The sequence below is a fragment of the Colletotrichum lupini genome, chromosome 8 (assembly GCF_023278565.1).
Source record: "Colletotrichum lupini chromosome 8, complete sequence".
In the NCBI taxonomy this organism is placed as follows: Eukaryota; Fungi; Ascomycota; class Sordariomycetes; order Glomerellales; family Glomerellaceae; genus Colletotrichum; species Colletotrichum lupini.
This window is the reverse complement of record NC_064681.1, coordinates 2,490,133-2,505,816: the sequence shown is the minus strand read 5'-3', so window position 1 is coordinate 2,505,816 and position 15,684 is coordinate 2,490,133. Positions and strand designations below refer to the sequence as shown.

The 15,684-nt window shown below is 53.7% G+C and overlaps 5 protein-coding genes across 5 annotated transcripts; 3 read left to right on the top strand and 2 right to left on the bottom strand.

The window, feature by feature from the left end:
- Positions 1-24: 24 nt before the first annotated feature.
- On the top strand, positions 25-5,195 carry CLUP02_15245 (uncharacterized protein; the record flags this gene model as incomplete). The annotated part of the gene is made up of 4 exons (XM_049294169.1): positions 25-238; positions 299-4,661; positions 4,806-4,909; positions 4,981-5,195. 4 exons carry the CDS (start codon positions 25-27, stop codon positions 5,193-5,195), a joined length of 4,896 nt encoding a protein of 1,631 aa, XP_049151315.1.
- Positions 5,196-5,291: 96 nt separating this feature from the next.
- CLUP02_15244 (U2 small nuclear ribonucleoprotein A) lies at positions 5,292-6,398 on the top strand (the record flags this gene model as incomplete). The annotated part of the gene is made up of 5 exons (XM_049294168.1): positions 5,292-5,370; positions 5,453-5,493; positions 5,576-5,836; positions 5,942-6,076; positions 6,153-6,398. The coding sequence occupies 5 exons, from the start codon at positions 5,292-5,294 to the stop codon at positions 6,396-6,398; spliced, it is 762 nt and encodes a 253-aa protein (XP_049151314.1).
- Positions 6,399-6,926: 528 nt separating this feature from the next.
- Positions 6,927-7,759, bottom strand: CLUP02_15243 (histone-like transcription factor and archaeal histone; the record flags this gene model as incomplete). Its single annotated transcript, XM_049294167.1, has 4 exons — positions 6,927-7,347; positions 7,384-7,478; positions 7,552-7,637; positions 7,696-7,759. The coding sequence occupies 4 exons, from the start codon at positions 7,757-7,759 to the stop codon at positions 6,927-6,929; spliced, it is 666 nt and encodes a 221-aa protein (XP_049151313.1).
- A 257-nt stretch (positions 7,760-8,016) lies between these two features.
- CLUP02_15242 (voltage gated chloride channel) lies at positions 8,017-11,442 on the top strand (the record flags this gene model as incomplete). Its single annotated transcript, XM_049294166.1, has 3 exons — positions 8,017-8,047; positions 8,472-8,484; positions 8,766-11,442. 3 exons carry the CDS (start codon positions 8,017-8,019, stop codon positions 11,440-11,442), a joined length of 2,721 nt encoding a protein of 906 aa, XP_049151312.1.
- Positions 11,443-13,273: 1,831 nt separating this feature from the next.
- Positions 13,274-14,373, bottom strand: CLUP02_15241 (uncharacterized protein; the record flags this gene model as incomplete). The annotated part of the gene is made up of 5 exons (XM_049294165.1): positions 13,274-13,618; positions 13,676-13,711; positions 13,762-13,858; positions 13,950-14,003; positions 14,090-14,373. The coding sequence occupies 5 exons, from the start codon at positions 14,371-14,373 to the stop codon at positions 13,274-13,276; spliced, it is 816 nt and encodes a 271-aa protein (XP_049151311.1).
- Between the last annotated feature and the right edge of the window lie 1,311 nt (positions 14,374-15,684).

The window sequence follows — 15,684 nt, the reverse complement described above, 5'->3', positions numbered from 1 at the left end:
GCAGTTGAGCTATCTCTGCCCGCCATGGGCCAAGGTTTCTCTCTAGCGACGCCCTCCGCGGGCTCTGCGGGTATAGATATACCCGAGCTCTCCGACCTCGTGTACGAGAAGAGTATCGGAAATGCGCGCTTCATGAAGAGCATACGCGCGAGGCATCACGATGGAGTAGCTCTTGTCAAGGTCCTAGTCAAGCCGTACACCTCGATGCCTCTGGGGAAGTACAAACGCGACATAGAGAGTGAGCCAGCCTTTGACCTGTCTTCCCGAAATCGCTGAGCATATGGCTGACTATCTCAAGAACAACGTAGCGGCCTGGCCGATGTGCCCAATGCGCTGGGCTTCCACCGGATCGTCGAGACCGAAACGAATGGCTACCTAGTCCGACAGTTCCTCTACAACTCCCTCTACGATCGCATGAGTACCCGTCCATTCCTGGAGGACATCGAGAAGAAATGGCTTGCTTTCCAGCTGCTGTGCGCCCTGCGTGACTGCCATGCCCGAGACATTTATCACGGCGACATCAAGACGGAGAACACGCTAGTGACATCTTGGAACTGGCTATACCTCTCCGACTTCTCTGCTCCTTTCAAGCCCATACTGCTGCCCGATGACAATCCAGGCGACTTCTCGTACTACTTTGACACATCCGGACGGCGAACCTGTTATGTGGCGCCTGAACGCTTCGTCGCAGCGGAGGAGGTTAACAGCAAGGACGCGAAGCTTACGTGGGCTATGGATGTTTTCAGTGCCGGCTGCGTCATTGCTGAGATGTTCCTGGAGTCGCCCATTTTCACACTTAGTTCGTTGTACAAGTTCCGCAAGGGCGAGTATGACCCAGTCATTTCGCAAATCAGTCGTATTCCGGACAAGGACTTGCGGGATATGATATCGCACATGATTCAGCTTGACCCCGAACGTCGGTACTCTGCAGAGCAATACTTGGATTTCTGGAAGAAGAAGGTCTTTCCCGAGTACTTCTACAACTTCCTCCACCAGTACATGGAGTTGATTACGGATCCCTCATCTGGGAACAGTCCTATATCTGGTGCGACGAGGAACTTGGGAGAAGCGGACGACCGTATCGACCGCGTATTCCTCGATTTTGACAAAATATCTTACTTTCTCGGTTATCCAAACGACAAACGCCCAATGCAAGCCGAGCCCCTGGCCGGAAAGCTGGGGTTGGGCCACTTTCCTGTTCGCCTCAACATACCAAACCATGAACAGTACATCACCGGGTCGTCCGACCCGCCAGAAGATGACGGGACTTTGATCTTCCTCACGCTGATTGTCTCATCCCTCCGTAATACGGCTAGGGCGGCGTCGAAGATCAGAGCCTGTGATGTGTTGCTCGCCTTTTCCGAGAGAATCACGGACGAAGCTAAACTAGACCGCGTGTTGCCATACCTTATGACGCTTCTTAATGATAATTCGGAACTTGTGGTTATCGCAGCGCTCCGGTCCATATCTCAATTGTTACACCTAGTCCGAGTGGTGTCTCCCGTCAACTCGCACATCTTTGTCGAGTACATCTTACCTCGACTTCAAAGTGCCTTGATTGCACCATCGAAACCAGCCAGCCCACTGGTACGAGCAACCTATGCATCTTGTATCGGAAGCCTTGCGACCACAGCTGCTCGCTACTTGGAGCTCGCGGCAACCCTCAAGTCGGATGGAACCCTGACGGTAGCTGATCCTGAGCTCGAGCCAGGCATCGAAGCGGAGGCTGCCTTCGATGGGCTATTCGACGACGCACAACGCGAACTCTACGAAATGTTTGAGCTCCATACGAAGGCACTCGTGGAAGATTCGGATGTTTCTGTTCGCAGGGCGTTCTTGACTTCTGTGCCCGATTTGTGCCTCTTCTTTGGTCCCGCAGAGGCAAACGACATTCTTCTAACCCATTTGAACACCTACTTAAACGACCGAGACTGGATGCTAAAGTGTGCCTTTTTGGAAACCATCGTCAGTATAGCCAGCGTGGTGGGAAGCGTCAGCCTCGAGGAGTTCATGCTGCCGCTCATGGTGCAGGCCTTTACCGATCCAGAGGAGTTTGTGGTACAAGCAGCCCTGCATTCTTTGGCACAGCTGGCACGGCTGGGCCTCCTTTCCAAAACCAAGATTTGGGAGCTTATTGACGTTGTTGCACGATTTACGATGCACCCCAACCAATGGATCCGAGAATCTGCGACGGAGTTCTTGTCTGAGACAACTCGTTTCTTGTCTCCAGCAGACGTCAGGTGCATCGTGTATCCCCTAGTCAAGCAATACCTCAAGACTGGAATGGTTCCTGCGTTTTCAGAGCTCAGTCTGTTGGACGCTTTGAAACGGCCAATGTCGAGAGCCGTATTTGATCAGGCCCTAGTCTGGGCTCTCAAGACCGACAAAGGCGTCTTCTGGAAGCTGACGCAGCAGCTCAGGTCATTTTCGTTTGGATCGCTTCCCAAGACTATCAGCAGTCGGTCGTCTAAGGATACACTGAGCAAAGTCTCGCGGAACGATGAAGACGAGTTATGGCTTGGCCGCCTTCGGAACCTTGGCCTTGGGCCGGACGACGAGTTCAAACTCCTCGTCTTGCGAGAATTCATTTGGCGAATCAGCAAAATGAAGTCGCGAGATGGCATGGACGGCGAACCGGCCAAGCTCAACGAAGTGATCTCCTTGAAGAGTCTCGGCATCACGCCGCAGACAGTATTCTTTGACGAGGAGCCACTGCAACAGTCCACATTTACCCCCGAGTCAAATCAGAAGGGCCCGTACACCATTGCTGATGCTCTTCTGGATGCCTCCATGACAATCGATGACTCGACAGGAAGGAGACGATTTGCAGCTCTCAACAGTCTCCGGACTCGCGTGGTGGAAGACCACGGGTCTACTTCGCGTGACGTTTCTCGTGTGAGAGAGATCGATCCTGCGAGACGCGCATCGACTGGGCAGGGTAAGCTCACGGTCGGGAGCCCGACGGACGATGGGGCCTCTATCCATGATCAGCCTTACGCAACTCGGAGGGCCATTCGCCACCAGGCCAGCGCTCTTAGTCTTCTGGACCGCAAAGACAGCAATAAGAGCGTGCCGGAGACTGGCATGTCGGGAGCGAATGCTGTTGGCCAAGTGGAGGGTCCGTTTGCTCCTACTCCTCTTGCTCGACCAAATCTACAGGACCGTCCAACCAGCACTGCGAGTGTCGTGGCGAAACTAAGGCCCAATCACTCCTATGAGGGAACCGACCCCAGCATTCTCAAAATGCTCGACTCCATGTACCAGGACAACTATCCTCACGATATCGCCGAGTTCGGACCGATGGTTACCCCTATCACACGTCGGAAAACGAATCGCTCAGTGGGACAGCCAGGCGACGAGCCGTGGCGTCCACAGGGACGCATGGTTGCCACGTTTGCTGAACACACCGGCTCAATCAACCGTCTGGTGGTGTCTCCAGACCATGTGTTCTTCATCACAGGAGGCGATGATGGCTCCGTCAGAGTCTGGGATAGTGCGCGCCTAGAGAAGAACATTACGCACCGATCAAGGCAAAGCCATAAGCATGCCGATGGCGCTAGGGTGCTTGCGCTGTGCTTCATTGAGAACACACACTGCTTCATCAGCTGCGCCAGCGATGGAAGCGTTCACATTGTCAAGGTCGAGACCGTCTCGGCAAGTGGCACATTGCGATACGGGAAACTTCGTCTTCTCCGGGAGTATCAGCTTCCAGAAGACGAGTACGCAGTGTGGTGCGAGCACTTCAAAGTGGAATCCACCTCGGTGATGCTCCTTGCGACGAATCGCTCCAGGATTCTCGGCATCGACCTGCGGACCATGTCACTGCTGTATACGCTGGAGAACCCTGTGCACCATGGTACACCTACGTGTTTCTGTGTCGATCGTAAGAGAAACTGGTTATGCGTAGGAACTACTCATGGAGTCATAGACCTTTGGGACCTAAGGTTCCGAATGAGACTCAAGGGTTGGGGCGTTCCTGGCAAGAGTTCCATCTACAGACTATGCATACACCCGAGCAAGGGCAGAGGCAAATGGGTCTGCGTCGCTGGTGGAACGGGTCAGGGCGAAGTCACCGTCTGGGACCTAGAGCGTACAATCTGCAGAGAGATTTACCGCGTTGGGGGCAATAAGGAGGGCCCGAAGGGATACGAGGCTTGGGAAGTGGACGAGGACAAGCCTGAAGGTATGCTTGGGCGATTTGCTACCAACATTGAGCCTAGCGGTACCGGAAACGCGGACCGAGGTGTTCGTGCGATGGTAGCAGGCACAGGCGCCTCAGAGGACTCACGCGACGTACGGCATGCTTTCATCGTCACCGCGGGATCGGACAAGAAGTTACGATTCTGGGACTTGTCTCGCATAGAAAGTTCGGTGGTCTACAGCGGGCTGCAAGGGGAGGATCCGAAGCCGACGTTCACGGCCTCCCATCCGACGACGGCCATGACGCTGAACACGGAAAGGATCCCGCGACAAGCGCCGACGGCTCCGAACGCGGCGGTCAGCGGAAAGAGCACGGCGGCTGGTGGGCGACCGCCGCGCTCGACTGTGATTTCACTTCAGCAGCAGCAGCTTCTGCGGTCTCACTTGGATTCCATTATGGATGTTGCGCTGATTGAGCTCCCGTATAGCATGACGCTGTCGGTGGATCGATCTGGCGTGGTGTTTGTGTTTTCATAGCGGATTGCTTCTTGGGCGTTTGGTCGAGGGTTCTTTGAACATAGATACCTAGTGAATACATTATACAAGATACATAACACATGGGGGAAGAACTTTGAGTCTTGTCAATGATTAACTGACAATGATAGGTTCTTCATTGATGAAATATTATCTGACGAATACAATATCATGTCTATTCAACTTAATACCTTTGGAATGAGACATGCTTTGGTTGAAAGGTGCGGAAGACACAGTGCACAACCAATTAATATAATCACAGGCCAGGCGTACCCGTAGCGTATAATGGGCCGTGTCGAGAATTAGACACACAGTACGAAATCGCGGGGATGGCAGCTCTAATCAGGCGGGAAATTTTGGGCGCCTTGTTCGACCGCCAACTTTTCAGCCTCGTCGAATCGTCCACCCAGTATTATACCCACGCGACCAACCCCAAGACGCGACAACGAAAAACGAATTGCGGCGGCACCACTGACCGACGACGCAGCTCGACGAACAAATCCGAGTCGCATCACCACTGAGCCCACGGCGAACCCGAGAACTTTCGAGAGAGGTAACCCCCAGCACAACCAAATCACCAGCATTTCTACCACCAACGAAAGCCAAAGAAACCAAAGATGAGGCTCACGGCGGAGCTCATCAAGGGCTCGCTCTCCTACCTGAATCCGCTCAAGGAGCGAGAGCTTGATCTCCGAGGTGCGTTTTGTGTGAAAGGAGCAGATACTACACTTTTTGAGGGCCAGAATTGATAGCGTCTTGCGTCGGTTGGAATGAATAGGACATCGAATCCCAGCGATTGAGAACCTGGGTGTCGCAGGCGTAAGTTTCTCTCCTTCCCTCCTCGGCTTTCCTTGAGTTTTGTCCTCTGGCTGACCGTTTGTTCTAATTGCGCAAAAAACAGCCCCACGACTCCATCGACTTCACCGACAACGACATCCAGGTCCTGGGCAACTTCCCGCTCTCGACGCGCCTCTCGACGCTGCTGCTGGCGCACAACCGTGTCGCGAGCATACAGACGTCGCTCCCCAACGCGATCCCGAACCTGCAGCAGCTCGTGCTGGCGTCGAACCAGATTGCGCAGCTCGCGGACCTGGATGTGTTGGCGGGGTTCAAGCGGTTGACGCATTTGGTGTTGGTGGATAACCCGGTGACCAAGAAGGAGGTGCGCTTTTTGCAAACTGTTTACCCTTTTCCTTATTATTTCTTTGACGGGAAAAAAAAGGGGGCGATTCATGGCGGGGTTGAAGGCTGACAGTGAGGGCTTTAGAACTACCGATACTGGGTTGTCTGGAGGTGTCCGACTGTGCGGTTCCTGGATTACCAGAAAGTCAAGGAGGCCGAGAGGGAGAAGGCGAGGGAGCTGTTTGGTACGGCGGAGGAGCCTACAGATGCGGCGGCCAAGGTATGTCCACGCCCTCTTCTTCCCCTCCTTCAGATTCTATGTCTACTCGACACTCATTCTGGCGTGTTTTTCTCAGATCATGGGCAACAAGTCCAAACAGCTCGACATCGCCGCCGCAGCCTCCAATGGCACGGCCGGTGGCGGCGCCGCGCCTTCGAAGCTCTCGAGGATAAAGCTCACGGACAAGGAGAAGGAGCGGCTGAAGGAGATGATCAAGAAGGCCGACAGCCTGCAGGAGATTATCCGGCTGGAGAAGATGTTGACCGAGGGGACTATCCCGGCGGGTGTACACCTGGACGGGGACGCCACCATGGAGGACTGAGTGTTTTGGTTGCGGCTGGAGGCAGGGTCAACCACTCGAATTCCTCTTATTTGAGAGAGAAGGATGTACTTGAGGGAGAGGAGAGAGGCAACTTCAACTATGGTTGCGAAGAAAACGGGTCATATCCATGGACTGGCGTTTGTTTTGTTGACGAAGAACTAAAAAAAAAGGGGATATTTTGAGTCGAAGACGAACCTTTCCCCCTTTTGCTAATGGATGAAGGGATCGTTGGATCTGGGGAGAGAAAAGACCCATTCAATATTCATTCGGTGGCAAAAAAAAGGAGACCAATTATGCATCGTACACTTCGTAATATTGTGTCCCTTTCTCCCTCATTGGTGAATGCTGCGGTCCTGGCTATTATAATATTGGCTGTTCAGACCCAAGCTCCTTGACTAAGGTGCTCCTATTCCGTACAAACAATCGCAAAAGACAGTCTGCCAAGCTTCCAGATGCCCGCTGAGCTCATTAAAAAGGGGCTATCCCTCCAAGGAACGGCCGGAGAGGAAGAACGGACTAGAACTTTCCCTATCCCGTCATGTCAACATCCTCGTCCCCAGCCGCACGACGGGCCTCGGCGACCAGCTGGGCGCTGGGATCGTCGGAATGAATGACAGCTGCGACTGGATCCAAGGCGGCAGCGGCGGCTGTGCCATTGACACCGTTGCTGTTGCCGCTGCTGGAAGCGCCTGCGTTGGCGCCCTTCGTTTTGAGGGTCGATTGCCGCTTCTTGGGCTCCTGGTCAGCTTTCCGGGGGTTGAGGCGCGCGGCGGCGGCCGAATCCTTGATTTGTTTGTAGGGGACCGTCTTGGGGATGACGTCCTCGAGGAATTCGAGGTTGTCGTGGTGGTTGACTGCGGTTGCTGGAGGGTACGTTTGCCTTGTTAGTGACTTTTCAATGATGCTTCTGCTGACTCCTTGAAACCGCTTGAGGCAAAGGGAAGCCAGGCTAAGAAGAAGCAAGCTACAATTTCGCAAGAGTCACGTACACAAGTCTTTGTATTGAACGTTACGACGGGGCTTGCGCTCTGCCTTTGCCATGTTATGGCCCTCGGCGGCAAGGTACTGGATGAACATTTCCTTTTGAGTGGAGGGTCAGCATGCCCCTTTCGATGAAAGATGAGGAGCAAGAGCATGGGTGAGAGCATCATACTGTTGCCAGAGTGATAACAAAAGCCGCGTTGTTTGAGCAGATTCCAATGTCTGGATCTGTACCAATGATCTTCTTCACGCGGGCCACTGTCAGGGGCTGTCAGAATAACCCGTAAGACCGTGAGCAGGGAGGTGAGTGACTTACGAGGCAGGGCCGGCTGGCCTGTCACCTCCTTTCTGGGAGGTATCGCGTTGTTGTTGGGAGGCATTGTGAGTTGGGATGGGATGTGAGTGGTGTCTTGTCAGGAGGCGAGGTTTAGATGATGTGCCTTGATTGATGTTAGCTACTAGGTATACGAGACAATGGACCTTGATATGAAAGCTGGTGTAAGTCGGTAAGACCTCCCAAGGTGCCTAAGTATGCAGGAAGATGGAATCAAACTGAGTTGGTTGAAGTACCTGAGGTAGACGACCTCTTGTAGGGTGCCTAACGCAGGCCAAGCACCAGAGACCATCTCCGCAGCTCATGCAAATCCAGTCTAATGGGGTGCATGTAAGTGAGTCCAGGAATGAATCCAAGGTCTATCTTATAACGTCTCATAACACATCAAACACCGGTTGTTATGCTCTTGTCGAAATTGGCCGTGCCATAGGGTTGAGATGCGGACTTTGGTGAAGGAGAAGAACAGCCTACCTGATTGAACCTTGGCGTGAGTGGCCGCCGAGGAGGATAAGGGGTTAGAGAGATACCGGCGTCAACGGTCGAGTCTGCTTGGTTTTGTCTCGACTAAGCTAATTCGCTGTGACGCAGTGATTTCTTCGCTAGGTAGTTGCCGTGGTTTCGTCGGTCGTAGGTTTTCGTGGATGTGAGATGTCTTCTCAGATGTGGTCGTCAAGGAGAGAGGGAATCACTTTTGATAGAGTCGGGTCGCGCCAAAAAGGCCATTGGGACGCGACCACTAAAAACGCGCCGGTGTGCAGCGTACCGGGCGAGGTAAGTGGAAGCTTAAACGCCAATTGCAGGGGAGCCCCCGCCACATTGGAGACGTTCGCAGCGTCCCCAGTGACCCCAATTAGCTGGGAGACGGCAAATCGGCCATCACTGTCCTCATCATCCTTGCTCACCCAGCTAGCCTCGTCGCCGCAGTCTGCGACTACATATTCGTGCCTCCTCCTGGTGATTGGCAATCTAAGAAAGCCTGCCTAGAGAACATCTACGACTACACACCATACGAAGCCTTGTTAGAACAAGAGCCAAACTGAACGAAAAAGCAGCCAAACTCCGGGGACGACACTCATTGGGACGTCCGGCCCTTCACCACGACTCCTCGACCGCCGCGAACATGAGCACGGCGCGGATGCGACAATGACTTCCCGAAGCACATCCTTCTCGCACAGCCCGCACCGGCCCCCGCGCCCTTCCATCAGCTCGAGGATCTCCTTTGCCGTCTCGACCGCCGAACAGAGCGAGCACGATGACGAGGCCGCCGGCGCCCCGCCCGCGAGTCATCAGCAGCAGCAGATCGAGGACGAGATCGCCGAGATCAAGCGCTACGAGGACTTCACCACCATAGACTGGGTACAAGATGCCGCCAGGGAGCAGGCGCGCAAGAAGCTGCGTCGACGGCGGCGCGCCGGCATGCTCGACACAGGTCAGGCGGCGGGCTGGAGGTATCGTCTGCGAGAGTCCTACGACGCTGCGCAGGGCTGGCTCGTCGTCACGCTGATTGGTATCGCCATTGGACTCAACGCTGCGTTCCTGAACATCATTACGGAGTGGTTGTCCGATATAAAAATGGGGCACTGCACAACGGCTTTCTACCTGAACGAGAACTTTTGCTGCTGGGGAGAGGACAATGGATGCGACGAGTGGTATCCCTGGACGGGGTTTGGCCCAGCCAACTACGTTATCTACATTGTCGTTGGCGCCCTCTTCGCCTTCACGTCGGCCACTCTGGTCAAGTCGTTTGCACCGTACGCCGCGGGATCGGGTATCTCGGAGATCAAGTGCATCATTGCGGGCTTCGTCATGAAGGGATTCTTGGGATTCTGGACGCTCTTGATCAAGTCCGTCTGTCTGCCCCTGGCCATCGCCTCTGGTCTGTCCGTCGGCAAGGAGGGTCCCAGTGTACACTACGCCGTGTGTACCGGAAACGTTATTTCTCGCTTATTCGAGAAGTACCGACGCAACGCCTCCAAAACGAGAGAGATACTGAGCGCCTGCGCCGCTGCTGGTGTCGCCGTCGCGTTCGGTAGTCCAATTGGCGGAGTGCTTTTCTCTCTGGAAGAGATGTCTAACTACTTTCCCCTCAAGACGTTGTGGCGCAGCTACTTCTGCGCTCTTGTGGCGACGGCTGTGCTTGCGGCCATGAACCCCTTCAGGACGGGACAGCTCGTCATGTTCCAGGTCCACTACGATCGCTCGTGGCACTTCTTCGAGGTTGTCTTTTACATCATCTTGGGCATCTTTGGCGGTCTATACGGCGCCTTTGTGATGAAGTGGAATCTGCGGGCTCAGGCATTCAGGAAGAAGTACCTTTCAAAGTACGCCATCGCGGAGGCAACGATTCTCGCGGCCGGCACTGCCATCATCTGCTATCCCAACGTCTTTTTGAGGATTGATATGACCGAGAGCATGGAAATCCTGTTCCTCGAATGCGAAGGAGCTGAGGACTACCACGGCCTCTGCGAACCAGACAAGAGACTGTCCAATATCTTGTCACTGGCTCTGGCTACGATCCTCAGAATCCTGCTGGTCATCATCTCGTACGGCTGCAAAGTCCCAGCTGGTATCTTCGTTCCGTCCATGGCCATCGGGGCTTCATTTGGGCGGACAGTGGGTATTATTGTTCAGGCCATTCACGAAGCCAATCCTACGAGTGCTTTCTTCGCAGCCTGCAAGCCGGACGAACCATGTATCACACCGGGCACGTACGCATTCCTTGGCGCTGCTGCCGCGTTGAGTGGTATCATGCACATTACCGTATCTGTCGTTGTCATCATGTTTGAGCTCACCGGCGCCTTGACGTACATTCTACCCACCATGATCGTGGTGGGTGTGACCAAGATCGTCAGCGAAACGTTCGGCAAGGGCGGCATTGCGGACAGGATGATCTGGTTCAGCGGGTTCCCCTTCTTAGACAACAAGGAAGAGCACAACTTTGGCGTCCCCGTTTCGGAAGTGATGCGAAAGGAGCTTACATCTTTGCCCGTGAGCGGCATGGAATTCTCCGAGCTTGAGAAGCTTCTTAAGGAGGACAAGTACCAGGGCTTCCCCATCGTCGAGGACACAACTTCAAAGATCCTCGTCGGCTACATCGGCCGCACCGAGCTGCGCTACGCCATTGACCGCGTACGGCGAGAGAGACCCATCAACCCGGAGGCCCGATGCACCTTCTCGCCTCCGCCGGCGTCACTTAACGCAACTACTCCACTTACGCCGACTGTGACGGTCAACCTGGACCCGATGTCGACCATGTCGGTTGACTTCAGTCGCTACATCGATACCACGCCCGTCACAGCGCATCCGCGCCTACCACTTGAGACCGTCATGGAACTGTTCCGTAAAATCGGCCCACGAGTCGTGCTCGTCGAGTACCACGGCCGCCTGTCGGGTCTGGTGACGGTCAAGGACTGCCTCAAGTACCAGTTCACAGCCGAGCACGCTGAGAATCCGCGCGATGATTCTGCCTTTGCGGAGAGCCAGGAGAAGCTGTGGAGTGCGATGCGGCGTGCGGCTGGGTGGGTTTCTGACAAGGTGACAACGGCTTCCGGCGGGAGAATCCAACCCTTGTCGTTTGAAGAGCGACGAGGTATGGGCGGTGGAAGCAGAGGTGGTGGTGGTGGTAACAACGGCAGCGGAAGCGGTGGTGGAAGGCCGGCTGGGGCGCAGATATTAGACGGCGACGAGGACGACGTCGATGACGGCGTTTTGGAGCTCGAGAACCGGTAAACGGAGGTTTTCTAGATTTATTCCATTTGGTGCGGGCGAATCTCGGAACTTTGGAGTTTGAAATGTGTGATTCAGGTGGTGAGGGACATGGTCATCTTGGGAGGTCGGGCGTATGTATACAACAATGTTAGTTACGAACATATAGGGGTTTGGGCACATAGACGTCAAATAGATTTGCGGTGTTCAATTGCTGCGAAAGCATATCTCATCGTTCCTTCCCTCCTCGCGGCCCCGATCTTACCAACCTCCCCGTACGAATACACGAGAAGGGTATATTTACCCCCCCCCCCCTTCCAGTCCATTCCAGTCACCAGCAGGCGCCTCTCTAAGTCGAGAGGTCAGGTCAAACTGGGACAGGTAGCGGAATGGTCTTATGGTCAACGATCGATTTACACATACGCCAGCCAGCCTACTCGGCGACAGGCTTAGCGAGTACCCGAGTTCAAATCCCAGCATGAACACCAAGAGATGTAGCCTCCACTTCAGCACCTGCGGGGTGAACTCTTTTTTCGTCTTGAACCCTTTGGTGTTGAGACCCTTTTGATATCTAGATGCATAGGGTTGAAGGAAGAAGCAAATGGTTAAGGGTGGTTGAGAGGACTCACGATATTGAGGCCAGCGCTTTCTGATATACTTCTCGGCTACCTGGCGTTGATTTTGTAACAAGAGGGAAGGAGGTGAGATCTAGGCGTCTTCTCCTTCTTGACAGCACATATGCTAGTGAGTCAGTACTTCTTCGGAGCTCAGGGAGGTTATTTCTTTAATACAAGGCACACTCCTCTTAGGCCATCTAGGCCATCTAGGTCATCCCCTATTATCCAACCACCCTGCATCCCAACTCTTGTAGGGACCAAAGATCGATGAGCTATCAATAGGCAGTATCCTTCCGATAACCGAGAGAGATAGTTCTAGCCGGAAATGGCGAAGGCCTCCTCCGTTGGCTCGCGGTCCTGTACAACGCTATGGACGATGGCTTATTCTTTTTCACTCTTCTAGCTGTGATGATATTGATAAGTTACATGTCATGCGGATCTCAAGCCACTACATCCATCAATATGCTTCACTTATGGCGAGATAGCGGCCTCCATCCCCCTTTTCAGAAGCTTTAGTAATCATCTTGATTGAGGCGATGGGCTATAGATTCTCTTAGACACTGGACTCGGATATTTCGCATCTCCTAGCTGAGCCTGGTCCCGACATAACATGGGCAAGGGATAATCTCCCTCGTCGAGTAGAGTAAAAGGCGCAAGCAAGGTAGTAGTTCTCGCTGACTAACCTTGAGAGACACTTCACAACCAGGCACCTCTGCGGTTCAACACAGCCCCACACGAATACACTCCTCGTCGTCCTTCATAGCCGACCAAGTCGCAGAGTCTGTCGGGGTGGGCGAGAAAGTACACTTTGGGCCAGTGGTTCATCGTGCGGCTTCTCCTTCACTGACGCGCACCTGCCATTTAAAGTCTACAGATGCCTGGCGTCTCGCTGTAGCATTATTTATGCCGGTTCGAATCACTTTTTTTCACTTTTTTTTCAGTCTCTTTCTTTCCTAATGCAGAGTAAACGAGCATAGCTTGATGAAGCATCGCTAATAGAAACTCGTTTGCACTCTGAGGAGCGGTATACGTCGAGTGGTAGGTAGCGACCACCAGATCATGCAAACACTCATGTGTGGAGCCAGTCGCTTCAGCTGTATACAAGCAGAGAGAAGTATTTGGAGCTCATCTAAGTCCACTCTTAATCAACTCGGGGTATTGTCTATCTATCCAACATGCTTGATATATATAAGCAAACATGTACAAGGTCTCCTATTTGCAATCGCCTCAGTCTAAACTCAAGTGCGATGTTCCGCAGAGTTCAAGTCCCCCAAATCGACAATATCCTCGTCCTCGGAGTCCTTGTCCTCGTCGCCGCCATCCAGCGGGACGGGAGCGAGACCCGGCTGCTGCGGCACCGGCGCGTAGTCGCCAGACTTGTCCGCCTCCTCATCTTTGCGGCCGATGATGACGTTGCCGGCGACGAGCATGGCGGCGCCGACCCACCAGAGCGGCGGCAGCGACTCGGAGAAGATGACGAAGCCGAGCATGGCGGTGATGACAAAGTTGGAGGACGTGTTCATGATGGACACCTGCGTGGTTGACTGGCCCTTGGCGAGTGCTTTTGTGAAGAGGGTCCACATCTAAGGTAAGTGTCAGTTGAGTTCACGTAGGTGAGAATAAAAGGCTGGGCAACTCACGATGCCGTTGAAGACGAGGTTGAGACCGAAAAAGACCTGAGACAGGATTAGCAGTTTGATGATGTTGAGTATCCAATTCAACTCACTGCTCGCATGACAACCTCAAAGGCTCCTTCGATATCTTGAAGATGAAGAAAGTTGGAGATTGCTTGAGATATTGTCGTTGTGAGCTCAGTTGTGGTCCTATGGAGTTGTAAGTAAAGCATTCAACAGACCGTAGCCCGACAGTGTGCCCGAGACACTCAAAATGAGCGCATTTAGTTCACAGAGCTACCAACTAAGAAACAAGCTGCTCTGGCAAAGCAAAACAGTGAACTTGGTTTTCAAGCTGTGATGTCGACTCAAAGTGGTGAAAAGTCTTGGCATCGCACTCGATAGTCCCCCGAATGAGCCGAATCGAGAATATCAACTCACAACTTTGCAAACACGCCGTTGAAAGCAGCGCAAGCGCCGCTCGCAACGGCGAGCACAATCCACTGATTCCGTCGTGCCCAAGCCATGCTCTCAGTGGCTTGCTCGTCGTCGTCTTCTGCCTCGGTTGGCGGTTCGCTGTGTGCGTCGTCCTCGTGGCGTGGGAGCAGCGGACTGCGCTCATTGTCCAGGGTCGTCGTCGTCGCGCCCGCCATGGTGGGTATCTGATCCTTTTGAGAGCGGCGGTCGGGGGCGGATGCTGCGGCGGCTTGTCGCTGGCGGAGCATTATGTGGAGAGGGAAAGGAGAGGAAGAAGAAGGAGGGAGATTGGGTGTTGGTGTGAGTGATCCCTGCTAATTACTGCTCTGCTTGGATGGGACGGGATGGATGACGGCCTTGGTGGTGGGCTTGGCGATGGGGGATGAGGTAAGGTAGCTCGGTGCGCCGCTGCTACTGCTGCTGCCGTTTCGGTGCAGCAGCAACTCCTGCAGACAGATGTACCCACGTGCCGGATAGAGTGTGTGTGCGCGCAGAGAAAAGAGGAGCGGGTTCGCGGGAGTTGGGAAAGTCTGATGGCGACTACTGGCGTGTGTGTCTCAATGGTGTGGATGGGATTGTTTGACAAAGTCCTCGAGAAGTCGCACGACTAGTGTAAGGGGAACATCCCAGTGCGTGCAAATCCAGGGGCACGCGTCCTTGTCTTTCAGAGCCTCGGAGGTGTTGTTTCGCTGTTTGAACGTGGGTCTGACAAAATCTTTGTACTAGTATCACTGGAACTTGAAATAAGTTTTATGATGAACAAAGGAATTCGATTGGCGACCAAGTCGTTGGAATCACAGGCCGTTGAGGCTGAAGGGGAAAAGAAGCGCCAGGTCTACCTTAGCAAGTTGTTGTTACCAGTCTCCAATCGCCAATTGTCAGGGAGGAAATCCGACGCGGAACCACTTCGGTTGTACTCCCCGTTTCCGGAAGATGGGGCCCCGGCTGGCTCAACAGTTACCCGGCATCGGCTTCCCCTCTACAAAGTGGCAGGGGCTATTGCTTCAACTTCGAGGCTCAGAAGCCATAACTTGTAAGCACATTATGCGGTAAATCTCCGTCTCTATCCAATTCACCGGTATAACGCATAGATGCCAATGGGGGTCATATCCGACATCGTGACTGGCCCAGTTGGGACAAACGGGACAAGATGACGTATGATGGGCGAGCAGTATTTGTCTACATACTGTGCAGAATAATACAATGACAAGAACCAAATCACTGCGTTGCGCCAATTTCTACAATCCAGCTATAATACCATTCCGGCCTTGGGTTTTGGTCGCAGCGAATCATGAATCAAGATTACCAGTCGCAACATAGTTCAAATGCAGGCAGCCAGTCTATTGATGCGCTGACGTAAACCTATGAACGATGCTGTATAAACCTCTGATGGTATCAAAATGGCAATCTTGAAAGAACAAACTCCCGGATCCTTAAACCGTGCCATCGTAAGAGCATGAACCTGAACGCCTGTAATATGCAGCCACTGGGGGCGCTCGTTGTCGTTCCCATCGCCCTTGTCCGCAAGTGCGTCTCGTTCGTGTATCCGAGTAAGGTGG